Below are 20,041 nucleotides of genomic sequence, written 5' to 3'. Positions count from 1 at the left end.
GTTTTAAACAGGTGCTGACACATAATGAGTGGTCAAACACGTGATTTTACAGAGCGATTATTATCAGAAAACTGAGGCTTGAGTACCAGCACTGAGTAAAAGGTTTAGCTGCATAGCACACACTGGCAGTAACTTTCTGAGTAAAGGAAAAATAAAGTATTGATGTAAAAAAAAAAAAAAATGTGCTATGGCATCGTTCTCTATTTTCTGCGAACCCATCCTTACCTAATCACTGCTAATCCACGACCATTAAATTTGAAATAAAAAAATAATTATTAATAAATATGAACACATAGAAATCCATTTTGAAGAAAAGATACAAAAGTGTAATCATATATAACGAAATCTGATTTAACCTACCCTAATCTATGAACACATAATCTAAGATGATATACGAGAAATGCAGGAAAAGAAATAATAATATACATATAGAGACATGTTTAGAAAGAAAAATGTTTCACCTGATGTGACTTGAACCCGCGACCATTTATTCCAGACGTCAACACTTTAGCCATCTTACCACCGAGTCAACGTTGCAAGTATTGGTTTGCCCATTGTATTTGCTGTGCAAAACGGCAAAATTAAGTCAAGATGTCATAAATTTGTACGTAAAAAATATCCGTAGTATACAAGGCATAACCCCGCAAAGACCACATTCCGGCACAGAAATAATCCACGCAGTTAAAAGAAAGCGAAGTGTGAAGATATTTGACCGAACCTAGCATCCACTAACCACTGGTCAATAAAAGTTAAGATAATCCACAAGAAATGCATATATATATATATATATATATATATATATATATATATATATATATATATATATATATATATATATATATATATAAAGAGAAGAATGTAGTTTGAGAGTAAAAATAACTTGTACCATTCGTATTATTTGAACGCGGGTTTTTTCATAGAATAACACGACACCGTATCGTCGTAAGTAGTAGAAAATGGATCGATCTGGGCCAGACCTGAGCCAACTTAGGACAACTCACAAGCCACTGAGAAAATGACCACCTTGCACCGTGAGCTCACGGCCTTTTACGACCTCCATTTTAGGGGTGAATTCGTTCCCTTTTACGAGCACTTTTAAGGGGGTGACCTCGTTCTCTTTTACGACCTCCATTTTAGAGGGTGTACTCGTTCCCTTTTATGAGCACTTTTTTAACCCTTATTTTAACATAGGAGATAACACATAAGATTACGAACACATAGAAGAGAAGATAACACATAACACTACGTAACACACAGCAGAACAGATAACACATAAGAGTACGTAACATAACAAGGGTGTATTCATTCTCTTTTATGAACATATTTTTCAACCCCTATTTTAACATAGGAGATAACACATAAGATTACGAACACATAGAAGAGAAGATAACACACAACACTACGTAACACACAGCACAACAGATAATACATAAGAGTACGTAACATAACAAGGGTGTATTCATTCCCTTTTATGAGCATATTTTTCAACCCCTATTTTAACATAGGAGAAAACACATAAGATTACGAACACATAGAAGAGAAGATAACACATAACACTATTTTAACATAGCAGATAACATATAAGATTACGAACACATAACATAGCAAGGGTGTACTCGTTTCCAACCCCTATTCTGAACATAGCAGATAACACATAGAAGAGCAGATAACACATAGCACTATTTTAACATAGTAGGTAACATAAGATTACGAACACATATAAGAGCAGAAGACTACATAACATAGCAGGCCTCCATTTTAGGGGTGAACTCGTTCTCTTTTATGAGCATATTTTTCAACCCCTATTTTAACATAACAGAAATGACATAAGAATACTTAACTCATTCCAACCCTTATTTTAACATAAGGAGCAAAGATTACAATCGAACACCCACGGTCTACAGATAATCATTTTAGAGGGTGTATTCATTCATTCTCTTTGATGACCATTTTTTCCACCCCTAATGAAATTACATAGGAGAGCAGATAATACATAAGATTCGTTCTCTTTTACGACCTCCATTTTAGGGGTGAACTCGTTCCCTTTTATGATTACTTTTTCAACCCCTATTTGACCATTTTAACATAGCAGAAATGACATAAGCATGTCCTCAAACTACTGACCATCGTGAACAAAGGTCAAACTCGAAAACGAAACAACATATCGAGCTGCTGTTTCCACATTTAGCAATTGGTCATCAAAAAAGTACTGACCATCAAGGTCAAAGGTCAAAACTCGAAAACGGAGCCACATACTCAGGTGCTGTTTCCACATTGAGTAATAGGTCATCAGGTACCACAAGTTCCATAATAGTGGCCATCGAGGTCAAAGGTCAACATACTTAAAACCTAATTACTCGAAAATGGATCCACATATTGAGGTGGTGTTTCCACATTGAGTAATAGGTCATCAGGTACCACAAGTTCCAAAATAGTGGTCATCGAGGTCAAAGGTCAAAATACTTAAAACCCAATAACTCGAAAACGAAGCAACGTATTGAGGTGCTGTTTCCAAATCTAGTAATAGATCATCAACTAGTGCAAGTTCCAAAATAGTGGTCATCGAGGTCAAAGGTCAAAATACTTAAAACCCAATAACTCGAAAACGAAGCAACGTATTGAGGTGCTGTTTCCAAATCTAGTAATAGGTCATCAACCAGTGCAAGTTCCAAAATAGTGGCCATCGAGGTCAAAGGTCAAAATACTTAAAACCTAATAACTCAGAAACGGATCCACATATTGAGGTGCTGTTTCCAAATCTAGTAACTGGTCATCAACTACTACAAGTTTCAAAATAATGATCATCGAGGTCAAAGGTCAACATACTTAAAACCTAATAACACGAAAACTGAGCCACATATTGAGGTGCTGTTTCCACATTGAGTAATAGGTCATCAGGTACCACAAGTTCCAAAATAATGACCATCGAGGTCAAAGGTCAACATACTTAAAACCAAATAACTCTTAAATGGATCCACATACTGAGGTGCTGTTTCCACATTTAGTAATCGACCACCAACTACTACAAGTTCCAAAATAGTGACCATCGCGGTCAAAGGTCAAAACTCGAAAACGGAGCTACATACTCAGGTGCTGTTTCCACATTGAGTAATAGGTCATCAGGTACCACAAGTTTCAAAATAATGACCATCGAGGTCAAAGGTCAAAATACTTAAAACCCAATAACTCGAAAATGGATCCACATACTGAGGTGCTGTTTCCACATTTAGTAATCGACCACCAACTACTACATGTTCCAAAATAGTGACCATCGAGTTCAAAGGCCCAAATACTTAAAACCAAATAACTCTTAAATGGATCCACATATTGAGGTGCTATTGTCACATTTAGTAATTGGTCATCAACCACTGCAAGTTCCAAAAAAATAATGAACGCCCAATGAACCAATGAATGCGAATAACTCTTAAACAGAGCAACGTTTTGAGGTGCTGTTTCCAAATCTAGGAACTACTACATGTTCTGAAAACACTGACCATGGAGGTTAAAGGTCAAATATTTAAGCTTTAATAACTTTAAACAAAGCCTGTGTGACCTATTCAGTTTTGTACCAAGCAGAGAGAAGTGAAGAATGAAAAAATATGACTGGCTTACTTCGAGAAAGAAAGCAACGATATACATTTTAACTAGCTGCGTATTTTAAATCATTTTGTTCTATTTAAATAAACAATCGGATAAATTTAACCGGCTCAGAAGTTCAATACTCTTTTGTACGCTTGAGTGAGCTTTCCAATTTTGTAGCAAGAAGGACTATTTTCTAACTAACTCAGAATTTCATTTCATATTGTAATACTCAAATTTGGATGGAGTGTTTAGTTTTGTACGAACCAGAAACATTTGATTGGATCATTTCCTTATGTACCAACTGGAAAAAGTGAAGGGCCATTATTCAAATAAACGAAGGAATAGCAGAAAAAAATAAGTGAAGAATGAATAAAATTTAGGTGGATTATTTTCTTTTGTACCAACTGGAAAAGAGAAGAAGAGCTACTTTAACTAGCTCATTATGTACTGTTTAAGGAAACGAAAATTGACTATTTAACTAGCTCAGAATTTATGTAAGAATAATTTCAATGTTCTACTTTTTATACCAACGAGAAAAAATGAACTAGCTGAATATTTAAATATACGAAAGAATAAATTTAAGTGACCTATTCAATTTTGTACCAATGAGAAATGGCATTTTAACGGGCTCAACAAAAGGCGAAGAAGGATTATTTTATATAATTTTACTCCTCAAATAAACAATGGAGTATTTAGTTTTGCACCATTTTGGAGTATTCAAATAAACAAAGGACTTATAATTTGTGTCAACTCTAAAATCAATTAAACGAAGTAATGCATTTGAAAAACCGAAGTTGAGTATTTTATACCATTTTGTATTATTTCAACAAACAAAAGGAATAAGCAAAAAAAGGATCATTTTATATCATTTTAAACTAGTCTAATAAACGAAGGCATGAATATGAGTGAGCTATTTAATTTTGTAGCAACCAAAGGATTTTCACGAAAGAACAAAATTGTACTAATCAGAAAAAGCGAAGAAAACCCATTTTAACTAACTGAGAATTTCTGTACCTTTTTGTTCTATTTAAACAAACGATGGGATAAATTTGAGTGGTCAGAAAAATCGAAGAAGGTACAATTTAGCTAACTCAGAATTTATATACCTTTATACTAGCCCAATGAACGAAAGAACAAGTTTGGGTGTTCTACTTTTCCATTTTAACTTGCTGAGTATTTTATACCATTTTGTACTACTCAAATAAACGAAAGAAAAAGCGAAAAAAGACCTTTTTAACTAGCGCAGAATTTCTGTAACACAAAAATTAATTTGGATGGAGTAACAAGAAAGAAAGCAAAGATATGCCATATTAACTATTTAAATAAACGAAAGAATAAATTTGAGTGATCTATTCCATTTTGTACCAAGGAGAAATGCCATTTTTATCTAGCTTAGAATTTCTAGTGCATGTTGTATTATTTAAACAAAACGAAGGGCTAAATTTGAGAAAGCGAACATGAACCATTTTACTCAGTTTTGGATGGAGTATTTATCTTTGTATGAACAAGAAAAAAAAAGTAAAGAAGAACCATTTTAACTAACTCAGACTTTTATACCATTTTGTACCAATCAGAAGAAAATCAAAGAATGGTCATTTTAACCAGCCAAGCAGAAAAAAGGAAAGAATTAACACTTTGTACTAACCAGAAAATGAGAAGAAGGATCAGCATTCTAACTTTTTGTGCCATTTATTGGGGTGTCCTATTTCCTTTTGTACCAACGAAAATCATTTTTAACTGGCTTAGAATTTTATACCTTTTTGAAAAAATTTGTATCAAATCGAACAAAGCAAGGAAATACCATTTTAAATAGCTCAGCATGTTACAGCTTTTTGTGTTTTTGGTCTACCCAATTTAAACAAACGAAGGAATAAATTTGTGTGACCTATTCACTTTTGTTACAAGCAGAAAAAGGAAAGAATAAATTTGAGTGGCTTAAGCAAAGAAGGTCAATGGTAACTAGCTTTTTTTGCTATTAATTTTGAGTGACCTATTGAAGAATGAATAAATTTTGTTTGTAATTAAAAAAGCGGAGAAGGTCTACTTTCTGTACCAACCATAGAAAAACAAATTTGTTTGACCTATTCACTTTTATAGCAAGCAGAAAAAGCATGAAAAAAAGGGAAGAAGGTTCATTATAACAAGCTAGGTATTTTTATACCATTTTGTATTACGGGTGGTCTATTTCATTTGTGTAACAATCAGAAGAAAAGCTCAGAATGTTATACCTTTGTGATGCTACATTTTGTATTATTTTTGTGTCATCCAGAGAACAATTTAAATTGCCTCTCCCATCACTAAGAAAGGCTCATAAAATATTTGAACGTGAGATTTGACAAACCAGAGTTGCGTAATAATTGTGTAGAACAGACTACATAGCAATTAGCGTAATATCATGCCTGGCCATTTTTGATCACAGTAGAAGAAGAGATTATATCAAAGTAAGAAAAGTTTTCAAAGTTCCATGTTGCTGCAGATACTTAAACAACTTTATGAATGCGTTACTTAACAGGTGTATTGCCTATTGCTCAACGATTCAATTATTTTTTTTAAATTTTCTTTCCTCGTCTAAGTCAAAAAAGACAAATATATATTTTTGCATTTATGTATTTTATTATAATGGAATATAAGTTTATGGAGTATATGTGGAAATAATAGAACATACATCATGATGTTATATTGCCTTGAAACATATTATTAAACACGGAGAATGCATAGAATGCTTGTATTGTAGATATATAAAATTATTTATTTGATTTGTTTTTGCTGAAGAGCAGAAAAAATGACTAGCAAGGAGATTGTTTATGTTTCACCTAGAGAAAAAGAAATTCAGCGTGAAAACGAGAAACCTATACTGTTAATCCAGCCGTCTGACCCCGATTTGCCAGATGAATTACGTGATAAAGTGAGAATCATATATCCAACACAAGAAATAGAAGAAGTGTATTATTTTAGACGCTATAATAGATATAATGATGAAATACTCCCGGAAAGTGATGATGACAGTGTTTCAAATATTACCTGTTTTGAACTGGAAGCTAATGAGTGTGACTGTACTAGTGAAACTATTAGTGATACATGTGTTATACAATTATTTAATGAGTATACACCAAATTCAGTATTATTATGTGAAGCATGTTCTAAACATAATGAGAATGAAAAAGATCACAACTGTTTGCTGCAGTATGATTACGAATTATTGCAAAAGGTGTGGACGATCTTAATTAAACGTGAAATGAGAGAAAAAATCTATAAACTTTATTTAAAGAAGCATTTTAAAAGTTGTAATATTAAGAACACTTATACTTTGGAGAAAAAATTTAATCTGGTATATGAATACATTACAGAGTGTGATTATTATATCAACAAAATAGTAGAAATGTTTTTACAGAAAGATAAACAATTATTTAATTCTGTAAATGAACACTGAGCCCACTGTAGCATATGCATTTGATTGTGTAAGAATAGAAGAACTTGAACTGTTAACTGGATCAATTTGTAGTATTGTAATATTACAAACATTGGACTCTGGCAACTGATTTGTCAGGGAGAGGCAATTTAAATTGTTCTCTGGATGACACAAAAATAATACAAAATGTAGCATCACAAAGGTATAACATTCTGAGCTTTTCTTCTGATTGTTACACAAATGAAATAGACCACCCGTAATACAAAATGGTATAAAAAATACCTAGCTTGTTATAATGAACCTTCTTCCCTTTTTTTCGTGCTTTTTCTGCTTGCTATAAAAGTGAATAGGTCAAACAAATTTGTGTTTCTATGGTTGGTACAGAAAGTAGACCTTCTCCGCTTTTTTAATTACAAACAAAATTTATTCATTCTTCAATAGGCTAGTTACCATTGACCTTCTTTGCTTAAGCCACTCAAATTTATTCTTTCCTTTTTCTGCTTGTAACAAAAGTGAATAGGTCACACAAATTTATTCCTTCGTTTGTTTAAATTGGGTAGACCAAAAACACAAAAAGCTATAACATGCTGAGCTATTTAAAATGGTATTTCCTTGCTTTGTTCGATTTGATACAAATTTTTCGAAAAGGTATAAAATTCTAAGTCAGTTAAAAATGGTTCTCGTTGGTAATAAAAGAAATAGGACACCCCAATAAATTGCACAAAAAGTATAGAATGCTGATCCTCCTTCTCCTTTTCTGGTTAGTACAAAGTGTTAATTCTTTCCTTTTTTCTGCTTGGCTGGTTAAAATGACCATTCTTTGATTTTCTTCTGATTGGTACAAAATGGTATAAAAGTCTGAGTTAGTTAAAATGGTTCTTCTTTACTTTTTTTTTCTGGTTCATACAAAGATAAATACTCCATCCAAAACTGAGTAAAATGGTTCATGTTGGCTTTCTCAAATTTAGCCCTTCGTTTTGTTTAAATAATACAACATGCACTAGAAATTCTAAGCTAGATAAAAATGGCATTTCTCCTTGGTACAAAATGGAATAGATCACTCAAATTTATTCTTTCGTTTATTTAAATAGTTAATATGGCATATCTTTGCTTTCTTTCTTGTTACTCCATCCAAATTAATTTTTGTGTTACAGAAATTCTGCGCTAGTTAAAAAGGTCTTTTTTCGCTTTTTCTTTCGTTTATTTGAGTAGTACAAAATGGTATAAAATACTCAGCAAGTTAAAATGGAAAAGTAGAACACCCAAACTTGTTCTTTCATTCATTGGGCTAGTATAAAGGTATATAAATTCTGAGTTAGCTAAATTGTACCTTCTTCGATTTTTCTGACCACTCAAATTTATCCCATCGTTTGTTTAAATAGAACAAAAAGGTACAGAAATTCTCAGTTAGTTAAAATGGGTTTTCTTCGCTTTTTCTGATTAGTACAATTTTGTTCTTTCGTGAAAATCCTTTGGTTGCTACAAAATTAAATAGCTCACTCATATTCATGCCTTCGTTTATTAGACTAGTTTAAAATGATATAAAATGATCCTTTTTTTGCTTATTCCTTTTGTTTGTTGAAATAATACAAAATGGTATAAAATACTCAACTTCGGTTTTTCAAATGCATTACTTCGTTTAATTGATTTTAGAGTTGACCCAAATTATAAGTCCTTTGTTTATTTGAATACTCCAAAATGGTGCAAAACTAAATACTCCATTGTTTATTTGAGGAGTAAAATTATATAAAATAATCCTTCTTCGCCTTTTGCTGAGCCCGTTAAAATGCCATTTCTCATTGGTACAAAATTGAATAGGTCACTTAAATTTATTCTTTCGTATATTTAAATATTCAGCTAGTTCATTTTTTCTCGTTGGTATAAAAAGTAGAACATTGAAATTATTCTTACATAAATTCTGAGCTAGTTAAATAGTCAATTTTCGTTTCCTTAAACAGTACATAATGAGCTAGTTAAAGTAGCTCTTCTTCTCTTTTCCAGTTGGTACAATCCGCGGCAAAAAACCTGCAACATGAGCATATAAGTTTATTGTGAAATGACGAAGTCTTTTGCTCCAAAATAAGTGTGCACGGGAGGAGGCCGAGGTTTATCCTGGCGTAATTCGTTCCACTTAGACGTTATGTTCATTCCCTGTGTTGTTAGGCGTAGTTTCACAATAAACTTACATCCTCATGTTGCAGGTTTTTTGCCGCGAATTGTACAAAAGAAAATAATCCACCTAAATTTTATTCATTCTTCACTTATTTTTTTCTGCTATTCCTTCGTTTATTTGAATAATGGCCCTTCACTTTTTCCAGTTGGTACATAAGGAAATAATCCAATCAAATGTTTCTGGTTCGTACAAAACTAAACACTCCATCCAAATTTGAGTATTACAATATGAAATGAAATTCTGAGTTAGTTAGAAAATAGTCCTTCTTGCTACAAAATTGGAAAGCTCACTCAAGCGTACAAAAGAGTATTGAACTTCTGAGCCGGTTAAATTTATCCGATTGTTTATTTAAATAGTACAAAATGATTTAAAATACGCAGCTAGTTAAAATGTATATCGTTGCTTTCTTTCTCGAAGTAAGCCAGTCATATTTTTTCATTCTTCACTTCTCTCTGCTTGGTACAAAACTGAATAGGTCACACAGGCTTTGTTTAAAGTTATTAAAGCTTAAATATTTGACCTTTAACCTCCATGGTCAGTGTTTTCAGAACATGTAGTAGTTCCTAGATTTGGAAACAGCACCTCAAAACGTTGCTCTGTTTAAGAGTTATTCGCATTCATTGGTTCATTGGGCGTTCATTATTTTTTTGGAACTTGCAGTGGTTGATGACCAATTACTAAATGTGACAATAGCACCTCAATATGTGGATCCATTTAAGAGTTATTTGGTTTTAAGTATTTGGGCCTTTGAACTCGATGGTCACTATTTTGGAACATGTAGTAGTTGGTGGTCGATTACTAAATGTGGAAACAGCACCTCAGTATGTGGATCCATTTTCGAGTTATTGGGTTTTAAGTATTTTGACCTTTGACCTCGATGGTCATTATTTTGAAACTTGTGGTACCTGATGACCTATTACTCAATGTGGAAACAGCACCTGAGTATGTAGCTCCGTTTTCGAGTTTTGACCTTTGACCGCGATGGTCACTATTTTGGAACTTGTAGTAGTTGGTGGTCGATTACTAAATGTGGAAACAGCACCTCAGTATGTGGATCCATTTAAGAGTTATTTGGTTTTAAGTATGTTGACCTTTGACCTCGATGGTCATTATTTTGGAACTTGTGGTACCTGATGACCTATTACTCAATGTGGAAACAGCACCTCAATATGTGGCTCAGTTTTCGTGTTATTAGGTTTTAAGTATGTTGACCTTTGACCTCGATGGCCACTATTTTGGAACTTGTGGTACCTGATGACCTATTACTCAATGTGGAAACAACACCTGAGTATGTGGCTCCGTTTTCGAGTTTTGACCTTTGACCTTGATGGTCAGTACTTTTTTGATGACCAATTGCTAAATGTGGAAACAGCAGCTCGATATGTTGTTTCGTTTTCGAGTTATTGGGTTTTAAGTATTTTGACCTTTGACCTCGATGACCACTAATTTTGGGACATGTAGTACCTGATGACCTATTGCTAAATGTATGATATTCGTACTCAGCATGGTTGAAAACCCCCCATATGCCGAGTTTCATCCAAATCGGTTCAAAGAGCGTATCGAATCGCTATTCATTGTCTTAAAATAGGGGTTGAAAAATATGCTCATAAAAGGGAACGAATTCACCCCTAAAATGGAGGTCGTAAAAGGCCGTGGTCTCACGGTGCAAGGTGGTCATTTTCTCAGTGGCTTGTGAGTTGTCCTAGGTTGGCTCAGGTCTGAGCCAGATCGATCCATTTTCTACTACTGTCGTATTTATGTGAAAGCTTGCAATTAGCATTTTTGAAGTTTTATTTTCACTGCTCGTATATTACCTAACAAAGCTGTGAGATGTCATTCACGCACGGATTACTGGTAAGGACACCTTCAAGAGCTAGGTCTGGCCTTATAGTTTTAAGAAATCACTTTTCTAATCCTCCTTAAAGAAATGCTGCTCATATCACAAATTTAGGAAACGAAACTTTAAATCCTCCATTTCTTCCTCTTCACCCCAACCATAGGTTTGTGGGCAACATGGAAATTTTGAAACTTTTCACTCTCTTGGGAGATCAGATTTATACCTTGATAAGGTCTCTAATACGTAACTGTCTATATATTGAATCCTTGGTCTTCCTCGTTATGCTATTCCTATTACCTTTCCCTATTCAATCGGAGTGCTGAATAACATAGCCAAGCACGCTCATTCTTCTTTTTCCTATTACTTTCATGATCTATCGTCCTTCATTAGCTTTAGTCCTTATTCACCCCTTTTCCTTTCGGTCCAGCATTGTGGGCCAATACCACAATTTAAATGCTTCCATCTCAATACAAATCCTCGATTAGTTCCACATATATGATACTGCAACAGTAATTTGTGAAGATTGTGGATTAAGTTTTACCTGATCTTGATCTACAGATCAAATGCTTTTCTCTGAAGCCAAATGTCAACCTATAGACGTCTAAAAGCGTAAATAAAATGCAAACTTCAGATGGAACCGGGGCAACTTTATAGCAGTGTAGAGTTTCATGCCTTATTTAAACACACACTTTAGATTGTGCACCTACGGGAACAGCGTGTGAGACTCATTCGAAATGTTCTGCGTTCGATTCAGAGTCTGGTACTAGAGTTTGTTTTTGTGGGAATTAAGCATTGTAAATCATGTTCGCTATTGCTACTAAAAGAGATTTATTCCATAAGGGTAGAGAAAACCCAAGACAGAAACATGGGACTGGAGGGAAGCGCAGATTGTTTATGCTTATGACTTTAAATTTCGTTGTTCTGTCCATGCTTTCTCTGTCTCTGCATGATGAATATTATTATATTCATTTTCTCTGCATTTATTTTCATTCCTTAGAACTCAACGTGAATGCAATTTACCCTTTCTATCTAGTGGGTCTCCAAGCGATGCCGAAATATTCATCCTTTTTTGCTCCAATAGGAGAAATAACCTGGCATATCATGTCTTGGGGCATGTAAGTATCGTCATGTTCGGTGTCCAGCTATCAGACATACACTGAAACAATTCAACTGGAAGACGGAAGTACTATTTTTTAGAAGGCCAACCTCCATAAATTTTGTGGTTGGCTGACTACAACAAGTGATAAAAAAATTGGGTTAAAAAGAAGTAATTAGCAAATATTTCTGAAACATGTGGAAAAATTACGATTAGTAATGTAGCTAAACGCAATCATCGAAAGAAAACGCAAAACAGGATAAAAGTTAAGCAAAAGGCACAAATTGGAATAATACACTCGGACAATTAAAATTAGGAAAGGGAAAAGAGAATTAAACAATGAAAGCATGGAAATCGTTAAAAATCATGGTCCTTTAATTATTATACTAAAAGATTAAATATCGAATATGATTAACCATGTTACTGCATGGTACATCAAACGCCGGAAGAAGCAGCGTTGGACCAACCTAACGACCTACAGTTTACGCTCCCTACAAGCAACAGCTTTTGGGTCTAATATAGTCAAATGTTACATGATTGTTTTTCTGAATTTTGAATCGACAGAGATAAATAATCTATGTATGTGTCTAATCTATTTTTGTGAAGCGTAGGACGTAAAACTCAAAGATTTCGGTAATACGGCAAATTACGAAGATGGTAATACGGCAAATTACGAATGCGCTAAAATATCAATTAATACTTTCAACACAGTGGATTTTTCAAATATCTTGGATCAGTATTACCAGACCAAAATCATACCCACAAAGAAATTAAATGTCGACTGAAATCAGGAAATTCTTGTTATTATTCAGTTCAAAATATTTTGTCGTCGCGAATTCTGTCAAGGAATTTAAAGCTTAAAATATATAAAATGATAATCATGACTGTTATGCTTTATCGTTGTGCAATATGGTCGCTTACGTTGAGGGAAGAATGCGGACTCAAATTATTTGAGAACAAAATTCTCAGACGAGTATTTGGACCCAAGAGGAACGGGAATGGGGAATGGCGGAAACTTCATAAGGAGGAACTAAATAATTTATGCGGTTTACCAAACATCGTTAGAGTCATCAAGTCTAGGAGGCTCAGGTGGGCAGGACATGAAGCCAGAATGGAAGAAAGTAGGAACGCTTTCGAAGTTTAACTGGAAATCCAATCAGGAAACGTCCATTAGGATAGCCTATGCCCAGATGGGAGGACAATATTAAGATGAATCTACCACAAATAGGAATACAGAGTAGAAACTGGATTGAATTGGATGAGGACAGAAGTCAATGGAGAACTTTTCTGGCCATAGAAAACGAGAGAGAATACATTTAAGCATAACTGCAAAACAAACACGAGTGAGGGGTTAGCTTTCGCGCTTCAATCGTGAAGTCCGGGATTCAACCCTCGATTCGACCATTTTAACAAAAGTTTTTTCTTAGTTCCATCTGTGAATGTAGAGATATTGATTGTACTGTGAGTCCTAACCGACTTCCTTTCTAATCGTTTTTAAATGTTTGTTATTACTAATTACCAGCAGTGATGCATTTGCGAAGAGGGTTAGGGTGGCGATGTCTTTTGGATTGAGGCCTCTACCCCGAAATTACGGAATTTCTTAACCAAACTAAATATGAATTTTGCCTTTACTCATAAGCTTCAAGCTTTCCTCAAATAAAAAATTAGGAATTTTTAGAAAAAAACTGAGGATTAATAAGAAAAGCCCCTTCCAAAAAACTTTTCTAAATCTGCCACTGATTATCAGTATAAAATGGTCTTGAAGGTTGTATCTGAAAGATTATAGCTGAATAATACAAACGAAACGAAATAATTGTTACGCCTGTACTCATAAACTTAAGCTACTCTTAAATAAAAGTTAGTAACTTTAAGAAAAACCAAACATTATTCAGAAGAACCCCTCAAATATATTTTTCTAAATCCGATACTGATTACTTCTAGCAAATGGTATTCATGGTTGTGTCCGGGAAAATTATTGATAAATCATAGCACAGCTACAGTATAACGGAAATGTGGAAGTACGGTTTGACAGATATATTGAAAAACACAAGTGTAATTATGTGCTAAAAGCTGGAGTACTAAGCTCCAAGAAGTGAAACACGGATGACTAAAAAGAAAAGATCTAGAGAAGAAAAAATGTCGAAATTCAGAAGTTAAAATAAAGTTAAATAGCTTCTAAAATTGCCTTCAAATACTATGTACTTTATGTTTACTTTAATTCAAAAACCATGGGCTCTATCCATCATGATGGTGAAACCCCGAGAGAAATATGGTATTTCGGTCATGGAATCTTATTTAACTTTAGAGTATACTATATGAAAGCTACTTAAACAGAAAAACCATGAAAACGAAAAAAGCCAAAATTTCCAAAATTCTCGTTTTTTCCCAAAAAAAGCCGCCTTTTATGTGCAAAAAACCATCCATTCAAAAAAGCCGACTTTTTTGCATCTCTAGATAATACCATATGGTAAAATAAAAAACTAAATCAGTTTCAGAATTTAGCTAAACATGTAGCCAAAAATATGTCGAGAAAGAGAAACAAATGAAAACAAGAGGAAAGAACACTAGAGTCACATTCTGTGCTGGAGGGGTCACATGAGCTTAAAGCGGAATTCAAACCTCTTCTCGGGTTACATCCGAGAGAAATTGTCTTCCACTAGAACTCGGAACTAGGACTAATTGGCCAAAATGTGATACGCCTGCCAAATTCTCGCAAAGGACGCCTGATAATAATACTTTGTTTTGATCTATACATACTTGTTAATATATTGTCAACTGTCATTTTAGAAGGACAAAAAGGTAAACAATAGCACACGTGAAACATTATACAGAGTTACATATGGACAATTTCAAAGTACTGCAGAGTACACAAGAATTAATTTAGTCCAAGTGAGTTCACTACGAATTATATAAGTCCAAGCTAAAGAAATACGACGACTTAGTTTCCATATCAGTGATAAAAGTAAATTGAGTCCACTTTGGCTCTGACATATTTACACTATACTTACGATTTCGAGAAATTCCTCTCCAGGGGTTTGTATTCCTCCCCCCAAAAAAAGGTCGGCATTTCGATGAACTTTATCAATAGTAAACATTATTAAAACGATAAATATTTACCAAATGCTTCCTTTTCATCATTTGTAAATTAGTACTTTGCTACTTTTGGCAATTGTTTACCATTGGGGGGCCAGCTTTTGCACCTACTTTTTTTGCGATATTCTATTCCGATGCGGTTATTTTATGGTTTAATACGTTAAGTTACGTTACCAGCATTAAATTCAGACAGGATTGCAGAGCGAACTTTAGCGAGTGAAGGCGGGTTAGAGCCCTCAATGGAACGTTGTTTTCTATCTTTGTTACCAACAATTCACTTTCTTTTCTCACATCACTTCCACTTACCTTTACGGTTTGTACAAATCCATTACTGCCCTAAAAAATGTCTTCGACACTTCCTTGACTACTTGAATACGACTATCAACTCATTTCTTCTGTAAATCATCCTACTTTTAGCTAGTTTTGGCCCCCAATACTAAACTATTACATTACTTTTTAGTGCAAATGGAAATTGAACCTTAAAAAAATGTGTTATTAGCTATATAATGTACAGTCAAAGAATTTAAAATTTTTTAACTTTCAAATTCTTGAAAATCTAGAATCCTAATATATTCGTTTCGTCTTGGTGTATAAACATCCGTCTCGGTCTTGGTACCATCCCTAGCTTAAAAAAACTAGTTTAAACCAAAAAACGAAAAATGTTCGTAAAAGTGTGTGTTCGAAATAGTGAGGGGCAGTGGGAATATTCCCGGTGGGAAACAATTTAAAAAATGGGAATATTCCCGGATATTTTTCCCTGGCCTATAAATTCCGGGGAAGGAATTTATTTCCATTTGTTTACTCTATCTTCAAAATTAAAAGAACATATGACTAATTCCTTTATTTTATTATATTAGGATTTACTTCTAGGTTCTCAAGAATTTGAAGATTGAAAAATTTAAAATTCTTTGACTGTACATTAGATAGCTAATAACACAATTTTTTAGGTTCAATTTCCATTTGCCGTAAAAACTAAGGTCATTGTTTAGTATTCGGGGGCCAAAACTAGCAAAAAATAGGATGATTTACGCAAGAAATGAGTTGATAGTGGTATTCAAGTAGTCAAGAAACTATCGAACACATTTCTTTTAGGGCAGTAGGGAATTTATACAAACCGTAAAGGTAAGTGGAAGTGATGTGAAAAAAGAAAGTGACTTGTTGGTAACAAAGATAGAAAACAACGTTCCATGCGGGACTCTAACCCACCTTCACTCACTAACGCTCGTTCTGCAAAGGTATTTGAATTTAATGCTGGTAACGTAATTTAACGTATTAAACCACAAAATAACTGCATCGGAATAGAATATCGCGAAAAAGTAAGTGTAAAAGCTGGCCCCCAATGCTAAACAACAGCCAAAAGTAGCAAAGTACTAATTTACAAATGATAGAAAGGAACCATATGGTAATGCAGAATTAAGTAGAAATAGAGATGAAGTACTATTAATATACACTGAACCACCGTTAGTAATATACGTCGGTCGGTCTCCTCTCTCTGACTTGAAATTCTGAAGAGTACTCGAACATCTCTTACATGTTAATTAACGCATGAAATTTCGAGAAGTGGGCAGGAAGAAAGGTCGTGTGTGGAGATGTTACATGCAAAATTGTAAAGATAAGAAAATATCTTGCAAATATTGTGAACATGCATATTTGCGTAAATGTTGACAAAACTGTTTATAACATTTCAAAATTTAATATGCTTATAATATCATAGTAGTGTCAAGTTTAAAAAAGCCACTTACATAAATTTAAATTTTTTAGTAGTTTAAAAGTATGTGGACTTACTATACCATTGTTGAAACATATTTACTTTCATAGGGCATATTGTAAATACATAACCATTTAAGCACACTCTCTAAATATAATAGAATATTAATAAAATAACATAACATCTTTCAGAATATACATCTTAAAGATTACTCTGGGGAAAACAGTAATAACATATTGAGATATAGAAACGAATTTTTCTTTGAAATCAGAATATAGTAATAAAATGCAATATTCCTTCTGATTGTACATAAGCTCCCGAAAAATGCCCATTTTAGGGAACCTTCCCGGAAATACTCAGAAAAAATTTTCTCGGGAATTTACCCAACAGTAGTTTGTGAAATCTTCATGAAGACACATTTGTGGGTAATCACGTTTCACTCCCGTATGTGGTTCGTAGTATAATCAGAAGTAAATTCCCCACTCATTACTCAAAGAGATTAATCTACAGAAGTAACTTCTTTTTTTATATAAGTTTATGAATGTCTCTTTTGTGATTTTTTAATAATTTGTTATTATTGTTATGCAATAGCAATCAAAGAAAATTCTAAATATTCTACCGTTTTAATAATGTTTACTATTTATGAAGTTCATGGAAATGCCGACCTTTCTTTTGGGGGGAGAAATACAAACCCCTCGAGAGGAATTTCTTGAAATCATAAGTATCTTTGGTATTTATTTATGTATAAATGTGTCAGAGCCAAAGTAAACTCAATTCACCTTTATCACTGATATGCAAATTAAGTCGTCGTATTTCTTTAACTTGGACTAATATAAGTCGTGAACTAACTTGGACTAAATTAGTTCTTTTGTACTCTGCAGTACTTTGAAATTGTCCATGTGCAACTCTGTATAATGTTTCATGTGTGCTATTCTTTATCTTTTTGTCCTTCTGAAAAAACACTTGACAATTACATAAACAAGTATGTAAAGATCGGAACAAAGTATTTTTATCAGGCGTCCTTTGTGAGAAGTCGGCAGGCCCGGTTCTTGCATAATAACATCAAAGCGAAAACAAACTAATTTCTGTCCATATGTGATATAAATACCTAAAGCAAATTATTTAAACCAAAAACCCTGGTTTAAACAAACAAACAAACAAAAAAGGATTTAAACCACAAAAGAAAGTTTTTTTGTTGTTTTTCAATAAAGCAATGCAAGCAAGGAAAGCATTTCAGGAAGTTACCTATAAAATATTTAGGAACGTACAAATACATATTCAACACGGAAGATATGTAAGTCTACGCTACACACAGTATTTTATGCTATCCTCGTGTTTACCTATAGGCCTGTATTTACCTTCGGTGACCCGCTTTATCCTATCCGACGCATTCCTTTGCTTCCAGTTGGACCAACATCCTGCACCCTTCTCTAAGTTACATAGCAATATTTTTCTTTTAGCGGCCATCTAGCACATTTAGTTTGTACAATAATCTTTGTATCGTGTTCGTGCTCTAAGCACCTAAAGTGAACCTGTATGGAGAAACGGAAGCCTATACCCTAGAAATTATTGCTGAAAATACAAAATGACTACTTCCTTAAAAAGAAATGAGTATGAAATGAATTTGTGTATGGACCTGTACAATTACTGAACACCCATTGTTGGTTAAAATTCCTTTTAATCTTGTATTGGTAATAGTTAAGAACAGCTACTTCTCTTCTCCCGTGCACGAGGATACATCTTACTGTTGCACTACCTAAACACCCTAAGTACAAGGGCAAGAACTCAGTCTATTACCTACTTTTTAACATCCTAGATAGTCATTGAATAATTCCTGAAAGTATGGAGTTTCTCGTCCTTCCCTAAATGGGAAGTACGGCTCCTTAACTATAACCCCACAAACGTCCATATTTTTTGTTCCAATATAACAGATTTCAAGTGTACATTTTTAAAATTTTGGGATAAATTTCATTCCCCTGATTTTATCTTTGCAAAAGCCTCTATATAAATAAAACACTATAGCACCCATATTGTAAATATATACAAAAAATGTTGAGAAATGTGTAATCAATAATAAAGTAATCATTATTTCATCAAGATACGAACTACTTAAGATTCGTATGGATGTTATCGATATTATTACTATTATTTGGTATACGGCACAGCTGGTCTATATGTGCCATTCCGTTTCAAAATGAAGATTATTAATGTACATTTCCCATACCTAAATATTTATCACGAAGTATTGCTTAATCTATAAACTTTCCGAACCATATTATCAATGTGAGCCAATTACTTTATGAAAAATTGAACATTACCTTTCTTGCCGAACTGAGTTTGAACTTTTTGCTGCTAATTGTTGGGAGTCCTTAGAGTACGATGCGCAAGTCTCTTGAACCACTTTTTTTTTTAGAGTTTCTATATTACTTTCAAATGCAGGATGATCTTGTACTGCAGATTCTGATTTCAACATACCAACGTTTAGTTTCGCATCCAAAGAAAACATAGCTGCATCCTTCTCTATTTTTTGCTCTCCCTCCGTTGTAGATAATATAAATTCTTTGTTGTCAGTCATCAATTCATATGTCCAATCGTTCCCTTCGAGTGGATCTTCCTGATGTAAGTCATAAGCAATTTCTTCTTTGCACATCAATTCCAACTTAACAGACGCCTCACCAGCCATTTTCACTTCAAATTTAATAGGCTAGAAATTTGACGCTGTTCTTATACTTCCTTTATAGTTTATGCTGCCAGTGTTAATGAAGAGATTTACAAGAACGTTCAAAGAAGCAACTTTATACTGCCAATCAAACAAACGATCAGGTTTTAATAACGTACTGTATATAATTGATTTTTGAAAACAATAGGTTTCTTCTTCCTCTCCAGTGTAATGCTTTAGGTAACAAAGACAATTGGGTAGTTATTAAAAATATTAATCGTATAATAAATTTATAAAAGCGTATTACATAACAAAGGATGTTTACGAATAGAGAGATAAGTGCAGAATGAGAGGTTTTTACCAACTCCCACGCAGTGACACGAATCATTCAGGTTCAGGTTCAGGTTCAAGGTATTTTCCTTCCTTCTCTTCGGAAGTTTGGATCCTGGAAAAAAGAAAAAAAAAAGTAAGTACTGTTTTTTTT

General features: G+C 33.7%; 1 protein-coding gene across 1 annotated transcript in view; it reads right to left on the bottom strand.

Moving 5' to 3' along the window:
- LOC145690739 (uncharacterized) overlaps positions 1-20,041 on the bottom strand; it is a 197,445-nt gene that overhangs the window by 25,943 nt on the left and 151,461 nt on the right. Inside the window, exon 3 of the mRNA XM_081765923.1 lies at positions 19,217-20,002. Within this exon, the coding sequence (XP_081622049.1) occupies positions 19,217-19,581 (365 nt within the window). The 5' untranslated portion in view covers positions 19,582-20,002. The remainder of the gene's footprint in view (positions 1-19,216; positions 20,003-20,041) is intronic.

The sequence above is a fragment of the Thermobia domestica genome, chromosome 7, assembly GCF_964235325.1.
Source record: "Thermobia domestica chromosome 7, izTheDome1.hap1.1, whole genome shotgun sequence".
In the NCBI taxonomy this organism is placed as follows: Eukaryota; Metazoa; Arthropoda; class Insecta; order Zygentoma; family Lepismatidae; genus Thermobia; species Thermobia domestica.
Note: the sequence above shows the minus strand (reverse complement) of the source record. Positions and strands in the feature narration are given on the sequence as shown.